The sequence below is a fragment of the Lygodium microphyllum genome, chromosome 24, assembly GCF_053477565.2.
Source record: "Lygodium microphyllum isolate KBCC chromosome 24, Lygodium_microphyllum_v1.1.10, whole genome shotgun sequence".
NCBI lineage: Eukaryota > Viridiplantae > Streptophyta > Polypodiopsida > Schizaeales > Lygodiaceae > Lygodium > Lygodium microphyllum.
The window spans coordinates 87,976,260-87,999,734 of NC_141158.1; the positions used below are offsets into that span (position 1 = coordinate 87,976,260).

At 41.6% G+C, this 23,475-nt stretch overlaps 2 protein-coding genes across 2 annotated transcripts in view; one reads left to right on the top strand and one right to left on the bottom strand.

Annotated features, from left to right (window-relative positions):
* LOC148015334 (uncharacterized) overlaps positions 1-23,475 on the bottom strand; it is a 141,398-nt gene that overhangs the window by 35,503 nt on the left and 82,420 nt on the right. The window contains exon 9 of the mRNA XM_087665307.1: positions 10,082-10,183. Coding sequence (XP_087521433.1) covers positions 10,082-10,183 — 102 coding nt within the window. The remainder of the gene's footprint in view (positions 1-10,081; positions 10,184-23,475) is intronic.
* LOC148015335 (uncharacterized) lies at positions 1,546-2,746 on the top strand. Its single transcript, XM_087666041.1, has 3 exons — positions 1,546-1,730; positions 1,859-2,174; positions 2,297-2,746. Exons 1-3 carry the CDS (start codon positions 1,561-1,563, stop codon positions 2,744-2,746), a joined length of 936 nt encoding a protein of 311 aa, XP_087522167.1. The 5' UTR covers positions 1,546-1,560.

Consider the following 23,475-nt stretch of genomic DNA (forward strand, 5'->3'; position numbering starts at 1 on the left):
GCGCCCCGACTCCCACATTCCAGTCGACTTTTCACCTGCCTACGTTTTTTCTCTCCACTCTATCGGGCCTGCTCCTTTGTCGATTGAGGACTCCAAAGCCACGCACACACACACACACATTCTCTCTCCCTCTCTCTCTCTCTCTCTCTCTCTCATCTCGAATCTTCTATCTCAAATTTTTGTGTGGTTGTAGGTTGTAGCTTGTGAATCACGATTCTGATTCGTGAAGCTGACCATCTCACGCTGCAGCCTGGTCCCTGCAGTCATCATGGTGAAGGATGCTGCATGGGATCATGTGACGATTCTCACCGAGTATAGAGGTGGTGGTGGCTCCAAGCGATGGAGATGTAATTATTGTGGCATTGAAAGAGGAGGGGCAGCCACAAGGATCAAAGATCATCTTGCAGATGTGGCAAATAAAGACATAGGCCCGTGCCCAAATGTACCCGCAGATGTGAAGGCTTCTCTTCAAGCGTGGAAGCTCAGTCGGTTAGGCAATCAAAGTGCATCGGTTATAGGGGAGAGGGGAGTAGACGATGTAGCTTCTGCAACAGCAACAAGGCCATCAAAGAGGAGTAGAGCTACATTGGAGTCAGATGCAGCTTCATGGGAGGGGCTGGGGCGCACAGGACTCCATTGGTAGGGTCCACTAGTAGTGGAAGTGGAGTTGGTACAGGTACAGTGGCAGGGCCGGCAAAAGGGTCACTTCAGAAGGCAAGCATTCAGGCAAGCTTGCAAAAGCAAGCTATTCAAGAGGCTACTATGAAGCTCACTGGTTGCTTTATACAGTGCGCTATACCTTTTTATGTATTGCGAATGCCACGATGGAGATTAGCCATGAGGGCCATTAGCCGTATTGGATGTGAGTGGGAAGGTCCATCCTATGATGGTATGCGCACACGAGAACTGAAAAATGAGAAGATGCGTATACAAGCTCAGTTAGAACCATTGAAGGCCACTTGGGTAAAGTATGGATGTACTGTGTTATGTGATGGGTGGACAGATGTACATAAACACAGTGTCTATAACATTCTAGTGTCCTCATGCAAGGGGACAATGTTCTTGAGAGCCATTGATGCTTCAACTCCTGGTACAGTGATCACAGGCTCATACATCTATGGGCATATACGCACAACCATTGAGGAGATAGGGCCAGAAAATGTGGTGCAGGTGATTACAGATAATGGTTCCAATTGTGTTTCCATGGGGCAAATGCTTGAGGCTGCCTATCCCAAGATTAAATGGACTCTGTGTGCATCACACTCTCTTGATTTATTGATGGAGGACTTGCAAAAATTGAATTGGGTAGACACTATTCTTACTACTGCAAAGTCCATGGTGAACTTTGTCACCAAGAGGCCTAAAGTGTTGAGCATCTATTGTGCACGTAGTGACCTTGAGTTACTGAAGCCATCTAGCACACGCTTTGCGTATATGTTTATAGTTATTGAGTGGATTGTGCGAGTGCGCTAGGGCTTGATGTGCACACTTGTGTCCAGAGAGTGGTCGGCCATGCCTGAGCATCAAGATACACACTATAGGGCTTTTGCACGACAGGCTATGGATGAGACATGGTTCTTGGAGGCTGAAGCTTTTGTGAAGTCCATCAAGCCTATCTACTCCGTTTTACGCATCACTGACATAAAGGGGAGTACCATGGGATTGTTGTATGAGTACATGGATAAGATTGGAGAGGCTTTTGAGAGCAATGCCTATCTTTCTCGCTCACAGTAAGTTCCTTTTAAAGTTTTAACTTTTTCCATTGTGGTAGTAACTTATTTTTAGAGTCTAGAAGACACTAATTGTGTGCGTATTTATGATTGTAATTTGTTATAAACTTATACATGTGTCAATGTAGGATTGAGGAGCTTCAATGTGTGTGGAACATGCGATGGGATTGGTTTCATAGACCAATCCATGCTGTTGCGCAGGTATTGCATCCTCTATGGCGTGATGAGATGCAATACGAGAATGAGGAGCTAGAGCATGGCATTGAGGAGTACTTCTCAAAGTGGGCAAGAGGAGATGTGCAGATACTGAGAAGGCTAGAGGATGATCTTCTCCTCTTTCGAAATAGGAGTCTCTCTTTTGGTTGCCCTACAGCAGAGCTTCGAGAGACACAGTTGCAGCTTGTGTCTTGGTGGGAGAAATATGGGATATCCGCACCTACCTTGGTAAGTAGGCTAACCCATAGACCATAGTCTAGACTCAACTTTCAAGCTTCAGGATAAACATGAATCATGATACAATAATCAATTATAATATTTTTTTCTTGTTTTTGTCATGTGATTGGCAGAAACGTCTTGCCATTCGAGTTCTTTCACAAGACTGCAGCTCAGGTCCTTGTGAAAGAAATTGGAGCACTTGGGCCCTCTTCCACACGAAGAAGAGGAACTGTTTGACTATAGCACAGCTTGAGAGACTTGTGTACTGTCATTGTAATCTTCACCTCCTCGAGCACACATCTTCATCTCCTGAGCCTTGCCAGGTGAATGTTGACAAGATTGACATTGAGAAAATGAAGGACATTCCAGACATTCCTAGAGAGGAGCTAGACATTTATACCATGCTATATGAGGAGATGTCAGCTCTAGCGCACCATACACGAGCTTCATCACAGAGGTCGAGGTCGACAAGTAGGGGTGTTAGTAGTGCCGATGATCACTCTGGGTCAGATATGGCTTCTGTCAGTGCATCTGGCAGTGCTAGTGGTAGTGATGCAGATGCCGAGGAGGGTGATCACTGATGAGACTTGAGTCTTGACTCTTCAGAGTTCAGACAGATGCTCTCTTGTGTGATTGTGTCGTATCATTTATGTTTATGGTCATTGACTGAGGACTCAATGGACCGTGGTGTTTTATGGATCATTAGTTATCAACTTATCTTTTATGCTCTTGTATCTTTTTTTCATGATTCATGAATATGATCCAGCCTCTAGATGTTTTTGTGATTCATGTATATCATATTATCATGTTACAAGTAAATTGTAATGATCTAATCTTTAAAGTGTGATCTATGAATATCTTTAGAGTGTGCTTGGCACTTGCCAATTCAAAGTTTAAGTATACTGTATGAATCTTGATGTATCTTTCGATTTTGGAAATTGGTGCAGGCTATAGGTAACAGGTTATAGAAGTTAGGATTTAGGACCTCCAACCTAGTATGATAGTATCAAATTTCAATGTCAATAATCAATTGTATGCTAATCATGTATGTCAAGTATTTCTCGATCAAGTGACAAGTGTGGCTTATTGTCATCTATTATCTATATTATATATTATATCGAGGTTACATATTTCCTTGTATCCCTGTTTCCCCTTTTCCCCGTTTCTTCCTAGAGACGAAACTCTGTTTCTACTGTTTCCCCACCGTTTCCGTTTCGCCATTTCTAAAACTCCAAGTAACGATTGAGGCTTTTGCCCTTATCATACATGCTATCATCATGACTAGAAGTCTTTCCATGTGTTCCCAGCCATCATAACATTGTGCTTCCGGCCCATCACAGTCCATAAGTGGCATCCGTCTAGTATGATAAAGGCTTGGATCCCAAATGGCTGCCCCATAGAGTAGTGTGGGCTTAACTAAAGTGTCAAAAAGCCACAATTCGGTACGAGGCTCTTGAAACTGTATGTATGCATACTGCCCCTCTAGAGTACCCAAAGCTGCATATGCCCGTGCAAGCCTAGCCTTTGAAGTCTCCTTCCATGAAAATTGTGGCCCCTTGAAATTGACCCTGAGGTATACATATTGTCTAACCATTTCCACAGGCTGGCCGTCATACAGAAAGTAATGCTCTAAGCATGTCACCCAAGCTGTTGAGGTGTTAAAGACCATGATTTTAGTCTTTCCGAGATTAACCTTGAGACCTTTATCTTCACACAACACATGCAATGCATCTAGATGCCGTTGTAGTCCCTCTAGTGAATTGGAGATGAGCACCATATCATCAGCATATAACAAAATTGGTATCAGTACCCCAGCCAAGCTGGCTCCCATACTACCCCATCTCTGCATGTAATCGGAAATCTCGTCAATGTACAGTCCAAACAACAAAGGAGAGAGGGGACAGCCTTGCTTTACACCCACCGTACTAGAGACTGAGTCTATTGTGCCTCCAGGCACTCGTACTCTCCCTATCAGAGTTTCATACAATGCATAAATACACAACTGCATATCTTCTAGGACCTTAATGGCTCGCAACCTTTGCATGAGTCTTGCACGTGGCACAATATCAAAGGCTTTGCGGAGGTCCACAAAACAACAGTAGATTCTTTGCCTCCATGATCGTCCCTCCTCAATCAAGGCCCTTAGCGTGAATATATGGTCTACCGTATTGTATCCGTGGCGGAAACCAGCTTGTCCTGTAGACCGTATTTTCTTTGTTTCAGCCCACCAACTCAACTCATGCTCCACAATAGAGGCATATATCTTTGCTAGCATATGGCCAATCATAATAGTGCGGTAGTTGTTAGTGACCAATGGATTTTCACTCTTAAAAATCGGCACTATTGCCTGGTCACACCAAATTACTGGAAACCCCTCACATACGACTCTATTGAAGAGATTCGCCAAGGTAGGGGCCAGTGCATAACATGCATGCGCAAAATGCTCTGCCACAAGGCCATCTTGATCCTGTGCTCTCCCATTCTTCAACCTCCAAATGGCATATCTCACCATCTTTTCTGTAAAGAAACCACACTGTGTTGGCCGAGAGTTTGATGGACAAGGTATCTGCTCTTGTGATGGAACATCGTATAGTACCCTAGCATGTTCATGCCAAACCATAGGTGATGTCAACTGGATTGGGGATTGTCTCCCGTGAAATTTCCTCCATTCCTAATACATCTCTAACTCTAGTTTGTCTAAATAATCTCTCTTCTTTTTTCACACAAGACGACGAAAGACATTCCGTGCCTACTTATGTGTGCATGTCCCTAGTGTAATATCCCTTTGTAGGCGGCTGTCTGCACTCATCATCATACCAAGCATTTTGAGGGGCAGTACAATTGCGTATTACAATAGGGCCCATCTTACATGGGAATGCCTCTAAAGCTGCAGCATGTAAAACCTTCACTAGAGATCTAGTGGCATCTTCCAATGGTTCATGTTGGTCTAGTTGACTTAAGCCATCTCGTACTGCATCACTATAGATATGTGGCGTTTGCTCTAGAAATTCATAATGCGGGAATGTGTGTGACTATGTGTATGTTTCTTGTCTTTGACTACAAGCTAGAGTAAATTTTAAGATCGCATGGTCGGCTCCTGCAGTAGATGGCTTGAAATTTAAGATTGACATGAGAGAGGAGAAAAAAGGGAGAAAGTCCATCGTAAGAATGGGGGAAGAGAGAGAAAGAGAGAAAAGTTAAAAAGTTATGTTAATGTCTACAAAAGGCCAAATCAGCTTATGAGACCAAAATGTTACATCTGAAAATTAAGGAATTTTCCTAAGTCCAAAAATAGCTATCATCTAATGCTATGACTAACTAAATGGAGAATAAACAATACATAGCTAATGAACAATAATGTCTAAAACAAATACAATGTGGAACTGCTCTGGGGGTACTCTCATCCCAAGATATCTCTCTTGGGTCTATCTATCATAGAGAAGCTAAAGCCGTGAGGTATGGATCTCCGATGATGATGCAGCATCCTTTGTATCTGCAAATGTTGCCAGTCGCATGGGCAGGGCGTGGACTATGGCCTCTGCACCTCTTAGTGGTTGTGTCTAGGGTGACTCCCCGAGGTGGGGCCACTAGTCAGTCCAATGGGGGCTCTATGGTAAAGAGAGTGGTCGATGCTCTATAGAACTCTCAATGTACATTGTTGTGTTTCTCCATGTGCCTACTCCTAAGTGAGAGAGGAAGAAATATATATTAACGTCTACATAAGGCCAATGTGGCCTATGAGACAAAATCCAGAGTACATCCATGTCTAATGTCATCTCGTCAGTAAGGTTAAGATAACATTACAAATAAGTGGGTGACCTATGAAACAATACTGAAAATAACTATACAATGGGACTATACTAGGGTTGAACCATGTGTAGTGTTGTTCCATCGATAGAAAAGAAAAGGAAAGGAAAGGAGAACCAGATCTGATAGAACCATGTACAAAAGTGTGGTGGAGACTACGTGCTGTAGCTGATCTCAAGATCTGCACATGATCTCAACTATGATGTAGTCCCTAGTTGCTTCACTGATATGCCTAGTAGTGTCTACGGTGTCTCATGATAATGGCTCTAATCCGACTGTGGTGTGGCCTTCTCAGACGTGGTCCTGGTAGATGGGGTTGTCGTGCTCGACGAAGGGAAATGGCTCTATCCAATGTGACTCCACGGTGTGGCCTCTAAGGTGTCTGGTGGGGTGGCTCTATCACTGCTAGGCTAGTAGTGTTAGTAGGGTCGGCTCTGCAGAAGAAGTTTGTCACTGCTCTCTGTGTGTGTCCCTCTGGGTGAGCTGGCCTCCTGTCTCACAATAGTGCAGTTCAACGCCTCTCGAGCTCGAAGAGGAAAAGACCTAGGCATCTCTGGTCCTTGTACTCCATGATGCGACGAAGGGGTCCAAATCCATCATAGAAGAGGCAATGGTACCGTCCTCATATGTCATAGTGTATTGTGCATCTGCATATGTAGTGCTCCTCCGTCCTCTCAAGCTCTCAACCACAAAGCTGGCAAGTCCTATTCGCTACTAGGGTATTTTTCCATCTGCATGTCTCCATCTGAAGCCTATGTAAGGAGGTGCGAATCTGTCTGGTAGCAACTCGTATGCTATGGGAGAGATGGGTGTCCATATATGCTGGCCAAATAGTGAAACCATCATTAGAGAGACACAAGAAATGACTCTTGTAGGACTCCATCCTCGATCCTAGAGGGAGTGGTGGATGGATCCATGTCCTTGCTATCTCAATCCTCAAGATATCAGCTCTGATCACCTGGTTCAACTTTGATCGGTTGAGAGAAAGTGTAGGGCAGTCAAGGCAATAATCCAAAGGTGGAATACGGTCAATATCCAAACCATGTAGGCTCATTCAAATAGCCATCTGTGAAAACCAACAGTTCTTCTCGCCTCCTGCTGCTAGTTATCTAGATGAGGTTAGTGCCAATCTAGAGTATCTATGGCGTGGAAGTTCCCATAGTCTGTGCCAAAAGGTCATTGCCCTGAAGAGTGCCTTCGTAACTATAGGTGTGCCAAAAGGTCGCTGCCCTGAAGAGTGCCTTTGTAACTATAGGTATTGCCCCTAGCTATGCTTTGACAATGGAATGTGGAGTGGAGGGCTTACTCCTAATCATGCGTGCTATCATCATGATCACTGGCCTTTCCATGCAATCCCAACCATCATAATAATCCCTCTCTACTCCAATTTGATCAGTGAGTGGGCTAAGACGCCTATGATACAAGCTACATCCCTATACCTTTGCTCCATATGGTAATGTAGGTGTGACTAGAGTGTTAAATAACCAGAGTTTGGTGCGAGGCTCCTGGAACTGTATGTGAGCACATTGACTCTCGAGTACCCCTAGTGCTGCGTATCCACATGCCAAACATGCCTCTGATGCCCCTCTCAATGAAAAACGTGGGCTAGAGAAGGTGACTCTCAAGTAGACATATTCCCTCACATGCTCTAGTATGTCTTCCCCAAATGTGAATTGGTACATAGATCTAGTGACCCATGCTGTTGAACTATTGAAAACCATGGTTTTGGTCTTCCCAAGGTTCACTGTGAGGTCTTTATCTCTACAGAAGATATGTAAAGTATCTAGATGGCACTGCAATCCCTCCAATGAATCTGAAATGAGAACAATATCATCTGCATACAGTAATATCGGTATCAACACCCCTGCCAGGCTAGCTCCAGCTCCTCCTCCTCGGTCTATGTAATCAGACACTTCATCTATGTATAGACCAAACAATGTGGGTGAAAGTGGACATCCTTGTTTCACTCCTATGGTACTATCAATCCTCTTTGATAGCCTCCCAAGCGCTCGTACATGACCTATCATTGCCTCATATAATGCATAGACATCCCATCGTATACCCTCTGGTACTCCAATGTCCTGCAATCTCTACATGATGCGTGTATGAGGCACTGTATCAAAAGCTTTGCGAAAGTCTACAAAGTAACAATAGATCCTCTTGTCTCGGGCTTGACCTTTCTCAATAATGGCTCTAAGTGTGAGAATATGGTCCAGTGTGGTATATCCTCATCTGAAACCTGCCTGTCCTTGTGCTCTCTTGCCTTGCATTTCAGCCCACACACTGAGTTCATGCTCCAATATAGATCCATATATCTTGGCTAAAGTATGACTGATCATGATAATCCTGTAGTTGCTAGGAATCAGAGAGAGAGAGAGAGAGAGAGAGAGATATTGGGGGTGTGCACACGTGGATTGTGGGAGACGAAGCCTAGGCAACACTACAAAAAACCCAAAAGTAACCCCAAATGGTCACAAACAAGCACCTCAAAATTTTAAAATGGTTTGGATCAAACACCATCGTACGGCATCAAATGAGTCATACTAGACAAGATGGATCCAACTAGTCCATCCATCCATTGAACATGAAAATTTTGAAAATACAAGTAATACTCTCATAAACATTCAACTCACAATGATGGAAGGGAGCCACCTGGAATGTAACTAGAGGGAGAAAACAACAATGCATAATGCATGATGCAGTTGCCATGTGAAATCCAATCTAGTTTAGGGATGTATGTGTCCACACACACACACACACACACACACACACACACACACACACACACACACATCCATATATATTTATATATTTATATATACATGTACATATATATACCTATACATTTATATATACATACATATCCATATATCTACCTACATTATACATATATGTATGTATGTGTTATATATTTCTACATGTGTGTGCGTGTGCATGCGCGTGAGTGCTTATATGTATACCCACATATATATGTACCTATACACACACACATGTATAGATGCATGAATGCATGCATGCATGCATGCATGTATGTATGTATGTAGGGATAATAGGACACCACTCTAGGCATGTCAATGTGCCAAAAGTGAGTTAGCAAGGCTCATAGAACAAGGACGGGTGAGATCAAAAGGAAGCTGGACAAAATTTCAACACATAGACACACCCTGTGATAATATTACCATCAATAAGAGTGGCCAAACTGAAATGAAAATGTGAGAATGTAAAGCACCAGTCTGCATATCATTAACAATAAGGAGAATCAACTCTAGCAGCATTGCTGTTTTACCAAGTCAATGAGTGGTAAAGGAAGGAAAAAATTTGGAGGAAGAATTTGAGGTGTGCCTATGGCTCTACAAGAAGGGTGGAAGAGAAAAGTAGGCCCATTTTGAAGCATCTGTATATATCATTTATTGACAATCATGGCAGTAAAGAATTTACCATTCACTGTCTGTAAATTTGCAGAGTGCCAAACAAAACACCATCTATGTTCCAGTTCTGTTCACTTTCAGTATAAGAGTCTTAGAATGAGTTTGGAGTCCAGTTGATGATGACATGAATTCTTTGCTTGAATTAGCCTCTGGTTGAATTATAAACTTCTACTATCTTTGACATTAAATATGAAAACTCTCAATATCCAATGCCCTTGCAAGCATCCTGATTTCTTACCTAGCCACAAGTTCCTATGAAATTAGCCTACCCCAAATAGTTTGTTCATGGACCTTATCATAGAAAACCATTAATTTTGTCAAAACTATAGGACTATCATATACTTTGAACAAGCAGACGTGACTGGTGGTGCTTGATTTGATCTTACTAATGACGAGTGGAGACCATTACCATTGAGCCAATGTCATGTCAAAACACATTGATCATTCAGTAGTTTCATAACCTGTGTAAATCTATTTGAGCTATAGTTTTTTCGGAGCACCCAATTGAAGTCGCTTAAAATGGTAACACAACTCCTAGACATGTTCTATATACTTATGGATATTACTTGAGGCCTCTCAATATTGTTCTGAACAATTCTAACTTTTCTTACATTCAGCTTGTGACACTTGAGTAGACAGTAGGTAGGAAAATCTGACACAAACCAACCAATGCATGCATACCTGATAAACAAAAGACAACGCGATGATTGGTATACTTTGGGGAACAGCATCAATATTTACATGTGTTAGAGATGCCCAGTTAAGGTCACCAGCAGCTGCGAGCTGATAATGAACATAATCAGATCCTATATTTAAAAGAGCACACAAACCAAATGTTGCTCATTAAGAAATTTGCTCTGTTGTATTTTCTTAACTCATTAGTTTCCTCAGTATAATCATGGAAAATAGATGCATGAAATCCCTACTAGATACAAGGGCATGTACAGAGCCTGAATTCAAATAATATGACTAACCATATGTGAGAGTTTGTGATACAATTTGTACTATTAGAGTGCTCCATTGCTGTAGAAACACGGGATGGAAACCAAGAAGGGAACATGAAAGGGTTCAGGGGACATTGAAGGGGTCACAAGGGAAAGGATGGGAGGTGAGATAGCATACATAAGTTTTTGGGGTGGGGTGTGGGGGAGAGGGGGGAACTGTTGGGGTGGGATGGGTGGGGGTGGGGGTGATGTGTGTGATGCACATGCACATGTGGATGCATCATGAATATGCATGAGGTGTATGATGTGGACTGTTAAATACACTATGTGACTTTGTGGGCGTGCACATGCGTACATGTGTGTGTGTGTGTGTGTGTGTGTGTGATGGTTGATTTGGGAAGATGGTCATGTTGCATGGTTCCAGTTTAATCAACATATACAGATTGTTGTTCAGGACTATTGTCAATGATATATGGTGAAATGTGACATACATTTTAAGAAGCCAAGCAGACATGTGAATTTTTTATGTTAAGTGCTCAGACCCCAGAGCTGTGTGATACAGAGAGCAAGAAGCATTATTGTATACCAAACACATTATCATGCAGAATGACCAGCGTCAATTACAGTATGGATGATGCAAGAAAGACAAAATGCTATTATGGATAAAGGGTGCTCATCTAAAGAATATTTTAAGAACTACATGCATCTCATTAAAAAGGAAATATCCAAAGAGTAAAAAATGCACCTCACCACTGGACACCATCTTTGATGGAATAAAAGCATCATTGTTAGATAACATTATACTGATTTGTTTGCTGCCCCTGCTTTTATGGCTCCTCATATAATCAAGCCTAGATTGGCTCTCTTACGTCATGTTCAGCCCATAGTTTCTTAATAGGATACAAAACCAAGATTTACCATGCTAAGCTAGAGGATGTGTTGCAGTTAGTGGGTTATGGAAATCACCTAGATGGTGCGAAGAAATGCTCTAAACATAGAAAACACAAAACCAATCGTACGACAAAGCACAAACTGATAACACTGAACATAATTAGGGTTAAGGTAACGTAGAGACAATGAACACAATGAATAATGAAGTGAATGACTACTGAATATACAATGCTCATGCAGCAAACACAATATGTAGTGAATACTAAACCTTGAGCTCTCATATCTCTAGGATCGAGGCAGAGGTTATGACCTAGAGAGTGTATCATACTCCATAATGGATCTCGAAACGCAGTGAGGCAACTTCCGTGTGTCGAACACCAACAAAGGTTCCAGGTGACAGCTCACAAGTGGAGTCCAAGACTGGAATCAAGAGCCAGATGATAGCATACAGCAAGGGGAAGGTTTGCTGACCGCAATGTCCGCTGGAAATGGCGTGTGGGCAGCAGAGATATGGCTCTTGAAACTTGCAAAAATGAGATGGACGGAGGGTGCTAGGCCGGATGCCTATTTATAGAAAGTTTGGAGCACCCAAATTAGGGTTTGGCATGTGAGACACTGTAACTCTCTAGGATCACATTTCTATTTAAAATAATAAGGTTTCTTCATTAATTAAACGTGTTTTGGGGCTGTTTAAGTCAGCAGGCTAATGCAATTTTAGCTCAATTGATGGGATGTTGATGATGGAATTTTTTTAAATAGACTATAATTTGCTTAATGAATCAATACTTTTCATGATCTTATGCTTAATGAATCAATAACATGAGTGGAGCAATCTTATGCTTGCATCATGGAGCGGGTTTAGGGAAACTATTTTGCAACAAGCAGCTTTGTGAATTGTTCTCTAATTGGCAGCAGTTAATGTTCATGTCGTTGATTTAAAATTGATTGCTAAGACGATGGCAAATCAAATCGCATGTCTGCATCCTACTCTGTATGATTTTGTGCTAAGAAGACAAGTTAGTGGGTTGAGAAAGAAAGCAAGGAGCAAACCTGATCTTGAGAAATTGGCCCTATGCTATTGCTGACACTACCATTAAACCATCAACTTGCAACCACCTAACACTTCCCCTTCTTTGTAGACCCTGCTTAACCTGCTTTGCCTCCTACCTTTAGCGCACTTGGCCCTACTGCCTTGCCCTACCTGCCCGTGCTTCCCATCTCCTCTTCTACTCCCTCCTCCTATCTAGCCTGCCTGGTTGCCTGGCCTGCTGCCTGCCCTGACAACCCACCATATGCCTGCTCTCCACCTACAATGGATTCCACTTGCTTTGCATTGACAGCAAACTTTCAAGTAGTTATATTTTCCCTCTCTTCAATTCTCCCTGTTCTGCAACCAACAGCACAACAGCAACAAGGCTCAAAAGAAACACAAGAACCCGAATAGTAGCAAGATGAAGAAGAAACCTCAATTTGTGAGATAGTAGCCAGTCCCTCTTTCTCCCACAGGGGACTCTAGTACATCCCCACAGCTTCCATGGACGATACTTTCTCACAAATCAAGTTTGATCCTAACGTGTAGCTCAACAACAAAGACAGAATGGTGACCTTGGAGGCCTCATCTCTGGTAGATCAACTAGTAGGTAATACATCACTAGTCCACTCATTGAAGGACATGATACAGCCAGCTCTCACATGCACTCTGAAGAGGGTTACAAGAGTGACCCCACTAGGGAAGCAGTACTTTAAGGTTAAGCTTTAGCACACTGAAGCAGTACTTGCCACCAGCCTGCTGCATGTTCAGACCGTAATGGGTTTCTTTGCTAGGTGGATACAGGGCAAGGAGTTTTCCATGCTCAAGGATGTTATTGCTATCACACCTCATTTTCCTAGCCTTGATGAGTAGTTCATACCCTACCTTGCCCAAATGTTCGATCTTTTAAGCATGCCATTCAAAGGGACATAAACTTTGCAAATGCAATAGCAAAGGCGTGCTCTTAGCACCATTCAATTAGGGTTTAGGGTTATTTTTATGGTTATCACCTCCTCACCTGATTCTCTTTGTTTGGTTGATGGTTTACCTTAGAGAAGTAAGATTCTATTGTTTCTTGTCACTAAATTGTGAGGGCCTCTTGAACTTTGAGACATTTGATTTTGTGGATTTCAAATAAGCAAATGCCAATTATCATTGTTGCGCTACTTTTCTAGGAATTGGCTTGGTTGTTTGAATATATAGGCCACCACTTTCTTATGGAGTATCTTGCCTCGAATGAGCATATTTCCCTATTTGGGCCTTTCTTTAGCCTTGAGGAACGTTTTGGCCAACCATATTGGGCTTGTGGTTCTCTACATACAATATTTCCCAAGTATGTGATACTTACAATATTTCCCAAGTATGTGATACTTTAAATGTTGGACCATTCTGAGCTCATTGTAGTTGTAGCACCTTCTTTTTGGACATTCCGCCTTGAAGTGACCCACTTCATCACAAATGTAGCATTGTTAATTCCGTTGAGCTTCAACTATGTAAGCATGACTATCTTGTGGTTTAGGTCTTCCACCACAGTAATTTGCATGTCCTCTTGGAATTTAAGTGTTGCCACGATCCTTGCTAATCTCCTTGACCAATGCCTTAGCTCGTATCAAAGCATCTTCTAATGTGACTAGCCTCATTGATTCAAGTTGGTTATAAAAAGGAAATTTCAACCCTTGGTAAAACCATTCAATTTGTTGGATAGTGCACATTTGAAACCAGCCTTCCTTCTGTAGATGGGTAGTAATTCCCTAATTACAACTTAGTTACAGCAGTAACATTTATTACAAAATTGAGAAATGCAAATTAACTTACAATCTTGGACAATGGACACCTTGTTGGCCCCAAAACTGGAGCTTCTTTCAGTATTTATTTAACAGCTTGTAGATGCAAAGAATTGAAGAAAATCAGTCATTTATTGTTGGTGCCCTGTCTCAACAGCCTATAGATGCTGTCACTTACTGTTGGTTGGTCTTCTCCTGCCCCTGGCTGCCTCAGAAGGTCCTCCAATGGCTGCAAATCAGACCAGCAGCATCTCCTCTCTCTCTTTTGCATGCTGATTACACTAAAAAATGCCTCTCCAACCTCTAAAGACGCTTTTCAGTCTTGTATGGGCATTTTGAAAAGTGGCAGTCTTCCCAAATGGTTTTTCCAGCATTAGCCATAATTGAATATTAATTTTCAATCTTTAAATACTGAAAATTAATCTAATAATTATTTTGATGCCTTGAAAAATAATCTGACTAGCCAATAATTAAGTTCGCTAGGCAACTTCCATTCCCAAGTGTCTCTCTGCAATCTTTGACCATCACATTGGTATTAGGTACCATTAAACACCACTTCTTTAGTGTTACAAATTGATACTTATAGCCAAATAAACAACCTAGGCCAAAAACTGACACCAAATACCACCACGTACCTATCCGACATAACTTATTGCAACTTTTGCCTTCAACGTCCCATGATTTTCTCGGGTCCCCAGCTCGTAAATTTACTCTAATCCCAGTTACACCTCACATGTGCAACATTTACTTAACCATGTAATTAAAAAGTAATCCACATGTTAAGTGAGGTTTCAAAAATACATGTCCTCATGATAACCCTCCCCCTTAAAATCCTTGCAATCGTCCTCAATTGCACTGCCAAATGCATCAAAAGCAAAATAGTGGATTGGAATTTCCACAAGGCATCATAGTTAACACAACATTGCGCATTATTGCTCAACCATTCCATATGCCCAACACATACTCAAAATTACCAGCCAATCATAACATAACATAAGACTCACAAAGAATCTTAAAAACATTGCTAGATTATCATATGACATGTCTATTTCTAATGAGCTCAACTCATCTAGGAAAACCAAACCATAGTATAACCAAGTATAAACCATGGCTAAAACATCAATGGCATCATAAAATATGCTATTGTCCATAGAACCAAATGTAAACCATTGAAAACTAAGCATAATTTCATCATAAACCAATCACTTGCTGATCTGAGAACTGATCACAAACTGCTGCAAATGTGACCCTAAAATGATCATAAACTCATTGCAAAAATTGACTAGCAATCAATGCAAAAATTGATGAAAAAATGATCCCAAAAGTAACCATAAATGGTTCTCAAGCTTATCAAAAACCAAGCTGAAACTGATTATAATTTTGTCTCAAAATTAAGGCAAAATTCATACCAACTTGATCATAAGCTGACACAAAAGTATAGTTCCGATGCCCGGGTAGGCTCATACTCATCTTTACATACATCTCATAGTGACTAATATACTAAGTAGTGACCTCATGGCAAACATACTGTCAGCGCAGTACCTTGGATGCATGCTGAATACATCCGAGATCCACTACATACAAGAGTTGTTCATAACTGGAGCAGTAGAAGTGCTACCTCCCCCTTGAGCATCAAGCAATACTCTAAACCCTTGCTCTGTTGAACCTGACGGAGCCTAAACTAAAGTCGGCTCTAACTAAAAGACATCTAGGTAAAGCTGCAACAACTAAGGATGGCTTACCAAGTCATTCTCTTCCATCCATTGGTAAATAATTTTGAAATTTCACCAAGTCTCCTAGAAACTTTACCTTTGACCTTTCTTTCCTAATGTGCTAAAATCTGCTTATGTACCAAAATCTCATCTAGCTCCTCAACCTCTGGCTGAATTTCAGCAGACATGCTCTCTCACCCATCACTGTAAAAAGACCTCAACAAACTGACATGAAAGGCATTGTGTATTTGTCAATGTGGAGGTAATTTCAGCCGATATGCCACATCGTTGATCTTCTCCAACACCTCGAAGGGCCCATAGTATCTCATGCTCAACTTTGGATACAATCTTTCTATTCCTTTTATCTTTTTCAGCCTTGCCTTTTCAAAAGGCAACAATACATAATCACCCTCTGCAAACTCCAAAGCACGTCTATGGCCATCAGCTGTCCTCTTTTGCTTTTCTTACGATCTCTAAAAAGCGCATTTTATCTTTGCATAGGCTATATCCAAGTTTTCCACATAACGATCAGCCTCAAAGATCTTATCCTTAGTTTGCAAAATAGGTGGTACCTTCTTGCCAGTCTCAACCACCTCAAATGGAGCTTTTCCCATAGAACTATGCACTATGTTGTTGTAAGCAAACTCAACCAAGGGCAAATACTGCTCCCATTGTGTCTTGTGGTTTGAAACATAGCACCTCAGAATATCTAACACTCTGGAATTTGCTTTCTTAAATCGACCATCTGTCTGTGAATGGAAGGATGATGAGAATTTCAACATGGTATCCATATTCTCAAATAACCCCTTTCCAAATAGACTAGTCTTTCGCGAGTCTCGATTGCTATGATCGACTCTGGCATACCATGATACTTAAAGATATGCTACAAAAACAATCCTGCCATATAATCAGCTTTTATTTTCTTTCTAAGTACCTCAAAGTTTGATGGTCTGTCTGCACTGTAAAATAATCCCCCAAGAAATAATGTTTCAAAAAAAAAAGTGCATGAATTACAACAAAGAGCTCTTTCTCTTAGACCTGCAAATTCTTTTCTGCACCGTAGAAAATTCAGCTCTCATAAGCCACAACTCGGTTGTCCTGCATAAGAATAGCCCCAATGTTGTTACAGCATGCATCACATTAAACTAAGAATGACTTTCTTAGATCACACAACACAAGCACAAGATCTAAAGTCATCTTTTCCTTCAACTTTTCAAATGCTGAAATTTCCACTAATGTTCATCTAAATGGCACATGCTTCTTCTACAAGGCATGCAATGGAGATACAATTTTAGCAAACTCACATATATACTTCCTACAGTAAAAACACAAATCCAAGAAGCTGTAGATCTCATGCACACTTCTCAAAGGTAGCCATGATCGTATTGCCTTAACCTTTGCAAGGTCCATGTGAATACCGTTAGCTGATACAATATGCTCCAAAAATTGAATTTCATGCAAGAAAAATTCATTTTTCTTATCATTGATAACCAGTCTATGCTCACACAATTCATTGAACACAATGCCCAAGTGTTTTCTATGCTCATGTCATCAAAGAAAGTGCCCACAAATCCTCTATGTGGCCCGAACATACAATCCATCATCTAATAAAAAGTGACAGGAGCATTCATAAGTCTAAAAGGCATGACAAGAAACTCATACAATCTAAAAGATGTCCTAAAAGCTATCTTAGGCACATATTTTCGTCTGTATGAAAACATATTTCTATAATTTCTCAGCTGAGAATAAAAATCAGCACTAGCACAAAGCTTTGGCTTGCAATCAGGTACCCCAAGCCCACCAAGAACTGAGGATCTTTTATTTATTGATGTTGCCCTGTCTTAACAGCTTGTTGATGCAAAGAACTAAAGAAAATTAGTCATTTATTGCTGCCCTATCTCAACAGCTTATAGATGCTGTCACCTATTCTTGGTTGGTCCTCTCCTACCCCTGGCTGCCTCAGAAGGTCCTCCAATAGCTGAAAATCAGACCAACAATATCTCCTCCCTCTCTCTTGCAAGATTAATACAGCAAAATGTCTCTCTCTAGCCTCTAAATACATTTTTCAATCTTGCATGGGCCTTTTTGACAAGTCACAACCTTCCCAAATGGTTTTTCCATCATTATCCATAGTTGAATACTAATTTTCAATCTTTAAATATTGAAAATTAATCTAATAATTATTTCGATGCCCTGAAAAATAATCTGACTCGCCAATAATTAAGTTGGCTAGGCAACTTCCATTCCCGAGTGTCGTTGCACCATCTTTGACCATCAGATTTGCGTTAGGTACCATTAAACACCACTTCTCTATAGTGTCATCAACTAACACTTGGCCATGGCCTAGGCCAATAACTAGCACTAGATACTACCAAGTACCTGTGCAGCATAACTTATAGATACTTTTGCCTTTGACATTTCATGATTTCCTCGGATCTTGAGCTTGTAAATTTACTCTAATCCCAGTTACACCTCACATGTGCAACATTTACTTAACCATGTGATTAAAAATTAATCCACGTATTAAGTGAGGTTTCAAAAATACATGTCCTCATGACAACATTTGTGGAGCATACTTCCAGAGACGAACTTCAAGTAATACCGATCTAGGATTAGGTCAAGTTATTGAAGGCTAAAGAATCCATTTATCTTCAAGATTTCAAAGGAAAGCAGAGGGTATCTTCCCCTTATAGCAACTTTATCTCATCCCAAGTCTTTGATTCTTCTAACACTACATTATAAAATTGCTATTTCTACCACAATTTGGCTTTACTAGTGAGACGTAAACACATTATCATGGATCTATTTGCTTCACTTGATCCGGTACCATAGAAATAATTTCCATACTATCAACCCAAACTTCCGCATCTATCTCAACTTGGGTACCCTCACCATTGAAGTCCAATGGTTTAGTTTGCTTGAGAAGAAATTTTTTCTCTTGGAGTTAAGCTATATCTATTTTTTGATGTTCCTGAGGTCCGAAAAATTACCTTATCTTAGATTCATGAGACAATACTCTATCAAGCTCAACAATTGATTTAGTTATCCACAAAGCTTCTCAATCCAAACCCCTTGGATTCACTTTATCGACTCATTTTGAATTAGTTCATCTTTTTCTTCCCTAAATCTAGAAACTCCCTTCCTTACACAAAGTCTACTCTACTTTGTTTCTCAATCAACTCTCTTAGAAATGACATGGACTAAGTTTCCTTCAAGTAATTCAAATAAATGTTCAATTATTTTAATAAGTTAATGCTTAACTCTTTAAAACTTTTGCTTTGATACTACGTGTGAGGTACATGTCTCTAGCTAGAATAGGGGAGGGAATATTTAGTAGTTGCTCAAATAGTTCCACACGAGCAACATTGTTTGGCCCAAGGATATGACTTAGCTGGTCGAGTGGTCTCAAGTCTACCTCGACAAAACATCAAGGTCTCAACCTAAAGGATTGACATGAGAGACCCGAAACTTCTAAGGTCTCCTAAACGGCAATTTAACACCCACCTAAGAAGCATCACTTTGCAACCAATCACATGTGAGAGTGGCCTAACATGGCACCAGGTCATAATGAGTAGAATTGCCTTTTAAACTTCCATGGCCATTAGGACTAATAATCAAGTGCACTTTGCTCCCCTAAAATGGTGTTAAGTTTGTTCTATCCAACCAAAATGAGATCATGTGCCAAGGTGGGTACATTACAATGGATAATGGTCTCCCAAGCTACCTTAGCATGGGACATCTTGGGCCGATCGAATCCAAACTATAGGAAGTTCTGCACCAAGCTATGTAGCTAAACCATGCATGATGAAGAAAAACACTAGCAAGAAGAGATGTACCAGGTTGTCGCCAAAGAACTCAGTTGACTACTAGGTCCATGTCTGCCAAGGAGAGGCCAACCATGCGCCAATAGGTTAGCTTACGTTGTGAATAGAGTCAAGCACTAGGACAAACTATTGGATTGCTGTAATGTCAACTACCACCTGGAAACCAACATACCTTACTATATGACCCCTATTAACCCATCTGAAACCTAAGTGGATGCCCCACTTAGTGCTAAAATCTAGGTTTTTAAGAAAAACAACTCAATTTCACCACCTAATTTTATAGTTGTCGCCATGCAAAACACGTCTAGTGCAATTCTCTCTCTCCAACATCGCCTCATCATCCTCAATCAAGAGGGCCATGTCATCTACACACTTTGAGTCCAACAATTCTATATCAGCCCTCACTAGTAGCCTCAAGTCTTGCAAGCCATTCACTCTTGAGTGAAGGAAATAGAACATTGCCTCTACAAAGTGTAAGAAGTGGTAAGGGGCTAGAGGGCAGCCCAAACAAATAGACTGCTCCAAATGAAACTCTGGCCCTCTCCACCCCCGAATGATCACTCTACTGCTGCTGGCTGATCTATATAGTGCAAATGCACCAATAATCCACTATTGAGGAAAGCCTAGCCATGCAATGGTGCCCTTCAAGCATGTATGTGTGTCATGAATGATGTTCACGAGAATGGGACAAAGTCCACTGCAACTTTCACCCACACTATTCCGCTTATAAATAGATGAGGTGTTCAACTACATTGATTGTTAGAGATTAGTCATCCACCAGATTAGCCTTTCTCAAGATGCAATGGTGCAGTCAATTCTCTCAAAGGGACTTATGCATGTCCTGTCAATTGTTTGGGCATGCTTTTCAACAATCACTAGTGTCCGGGCAGGTTTTGTGGGCAATTCAGTGCCATGTGGGTAGGCTTGGGCACATTGCATTTATTGCAGTGATGCAAGCGGCCAGATTTAGTGGTATTCAGCCAGATTTGACAGGTCAGCCAAATCTGGCGACAGGCAGGCAGATTTGGCTGGCCAACCTGCCATACTTCTTTGGCTATTTATTGGCCATTTCAGGCTGCCCTCTTCACTTGTTCGTTTCAGGTTGGTGGGAGAGGTCTAACTCCAGGAGATACACCAACAGCCCTTGTACATCTGCCCTCTTCATTTCATCATTTCAGCATTCATTGACTGCAGATTTCTGCGTTCTGACTTTTTTCCCCTTTCTCTCATGTTCATGGTCTTTCAATTACGCTTCTACATTCGCTGCACTCTGATATGGTATCAGAGCAACGTAGAAGGGCTGATTGATTGTGGGTAGACCTGATCCAGGATGATTATTCGCGACAAAAGTTTCAGTTTTTAGCCTTTGGAGGCTGTGGTGAACACGTTGTACATGGAGAAGAAGCGAAATTGCTGTTTTTTGCAGGTCCTTGCTATTCATTACGGACCGTAAGATCCCTATGTTGCCAGCTCTTGCTTCACATCAAAAGCTTGATGGGGAGATTTACCACATTTGGCACGTAATGATACTTACCATCTTGGAGACTTATAATTTGGCAGAGCTCGTGACTGAGTCTATAGACCACCCTACAACTCGTGATGCCTCCAAGCATTGGGCAAATTAAAAGCCCGCATCTGTTCTTTCCTCTTTCTCTTTTTCACTCCAACCATCATTGCTCACATCAAGCACTTGGTGTTAGCTTGGCAGATATGGCTGGATCTTGATCAATTATACAATCGGATGACCGTGATGAAGTGGGCGTCTTTGGAGGTTCACATGAGGACTTGAGTCTTACCAAGTCTTCTTCTATGCGGGAGCATATCAATAAGCTTCCGCAATTGTAGATGCATGTCCAAAACATAAGGAAGACGATTACCTTAAAGGACATGGCAATAACTCTTCTTTCTCAATTATCACCCCAATTCAATGCATTCTACTCCACCTTGATTGCTTCGAGGCGAAAAGAGACCCTTAAGTGGAAGGAGTTGGTTACACCAAGAGGAACAACTCAAAGGTCAAAATGCTCCCAAGTCAAAGGCTTTGACACGACAATCTTCCCAACAAAAGGGAAAGAATAATAATAATAAGAAGAAGAAGAAGGACGAGTAGTCCAAACAGGACAAAGCCAAGGAGTCTACTTGTTACATATGTAGCAAGACAAGTCATTGCAAGAAAGACTTTCCCAACAAGGACAAGAAAGGACACCAAGAAGGAGAAGACTACAAAGCACTTAGGAGTGGTGGCTACTTCTTCATTAGCCACCTTCCTCCATTTGGAGGTGGTAGAGGATGTTCCTACAACGGCCACTAATGTTGCAATGATGGCCTCGCAATCTCGTGAGTGGATTACGGACCATGGTGCTTCTCGCCACATGACTCCTTCAAAAGGGATCGCCCGTATGCGTTCGATGCATAGGCAAACCCTCATAGGTGATGGGTATTTGGTTCCCAACAAAGGTCAGGGTGATATGCAGCTGATTCTAGATGGGCAAGGTGGTGCCCACACATCAAAGGTGCTCTATGTACCAGCCTATGGTATCATCTCCTTTCAGTGCATAAGATCTCTGCTCTTGGTTTGACAATCAAGTTTGATAAGGAATCCTTCCAAGTTCTTGTTGGTATTTCTCAATAGGTTCTTTATGCACGACATAAGGAAAATGGAGTCTACAAGATGCGGTCTTCTTTTGCCTTTTCTTCTCTTCTTCTTTCTTCACAGACTCAAACAGCTTTGGAATGCTTGGTTTGGCCAGCTCAACTACGAGTACCTTCAAAAGGTAGCTCGGCTAGTACGTGGATTACCAAAGTTTGAAATGAGCCACCCACCATATATATCTTGTATTCATGGCAAGTAGCATAGGGATGTTATTCCCAGCAAGGCTTCACAATGAGCTAAGGAGCCCTTGGAGTTTGTTTTGACTGACTTATCTACTAGACCCATGAGGACAGAGTCCCTGAACTGGAATTTGTATTTTATGCTAATTGTTGACGGTTTTAGCAGGATGACATGGGCATATTTCTTGGCCTTGAAGTCTAAAGCTTTCTCACATTTTAAGGACCAATTGATCTTTAAAGAGAACAAGTCTAGCGTGAAACTCAAGACCTTGCATTCCGACGAGGACAGGGAGTTTATCTCCCATGAGCTAACTCATTTTTGTGCAAATCATGGCATTCACCAAGAGCTTGCCAACATGAATACCCCTCAAGAAAATGGCATATTGGAGCAGAAGAATCACAGTGTGATCAAGACGGGGCAGACTATGATGGAGCATCGATAGACACCTCAATGTCTTTGAGCTAAAGCAGTGGTTACCACAATCCACATCCTTAATCAATCCCCTACTTTACCCATGGTTGGTATGACCCCTTTTGAGGCTGATTTTGGATAGAAGCTAGATGTCTCTCATTTCGTGGTATTCAGGTGTGATGCTTATGTTCACATCCCAAAGAAAAAGAGAGACAAGTTTGAGCCGGCTTCCAAGAGATAGGTGTTCATGGGATATAGCTTGCAGTCCCAAGGATGCAAGTTTTATGATCCTGCTTCTCAAGAGGTGTACACGAGTTGCGATGTTCGGTTTGTGGAGTTTCCAACTGCAGAGAGGGGTGTTGAGCATCCTCTTCTTGCAGATCCAGGTGACACTTGGGCACCTGCTCTAGTGCTTTCGAAGCCTTTGCCTATTGAGGCTCCACCCTCCGTGGAAGCGGAGATTGCTTCACCACCGGATTGACACAGGGAGTATGTCACATGGCGGGACTAGAGAGGAAACAATTGTTGCTAGCATGAAGAACTAGCAATTATTGTTAGCTAGGTGTCAAAGAGTCCTAGGGGGTGATGGAGCATGAAGCATGCTTCATTATCTTAGCAGCAGGGATGCCACAGAGAAGGAGCCCCT

Excerpts from the sequence above, each read along its gene's own strand:
- LOC148015335 (XM_087666041.1), top strand. The coding sequence starts at position 1,561 with ATGGATGAGACATGGTTCTTGGAGGCTGAAGCTTTTGTGAAGTCCATC. Across the intron at positions 1,731-1,858 it reads GCCTATCTTTCTCGCTCACA|GATTGAGGAGCTTCAATGTG; the intron begins GTAAGTTCCTTT and ends GTGTCAATGTAG. Across the intron at positions 2,175-2,296 it reads GGATATCCGCACCTACCTTG|AAACGTCTTGCCATTCGAGT; the intron begins GTAAGTAGGCTA and ends TGTGATTGGCAG.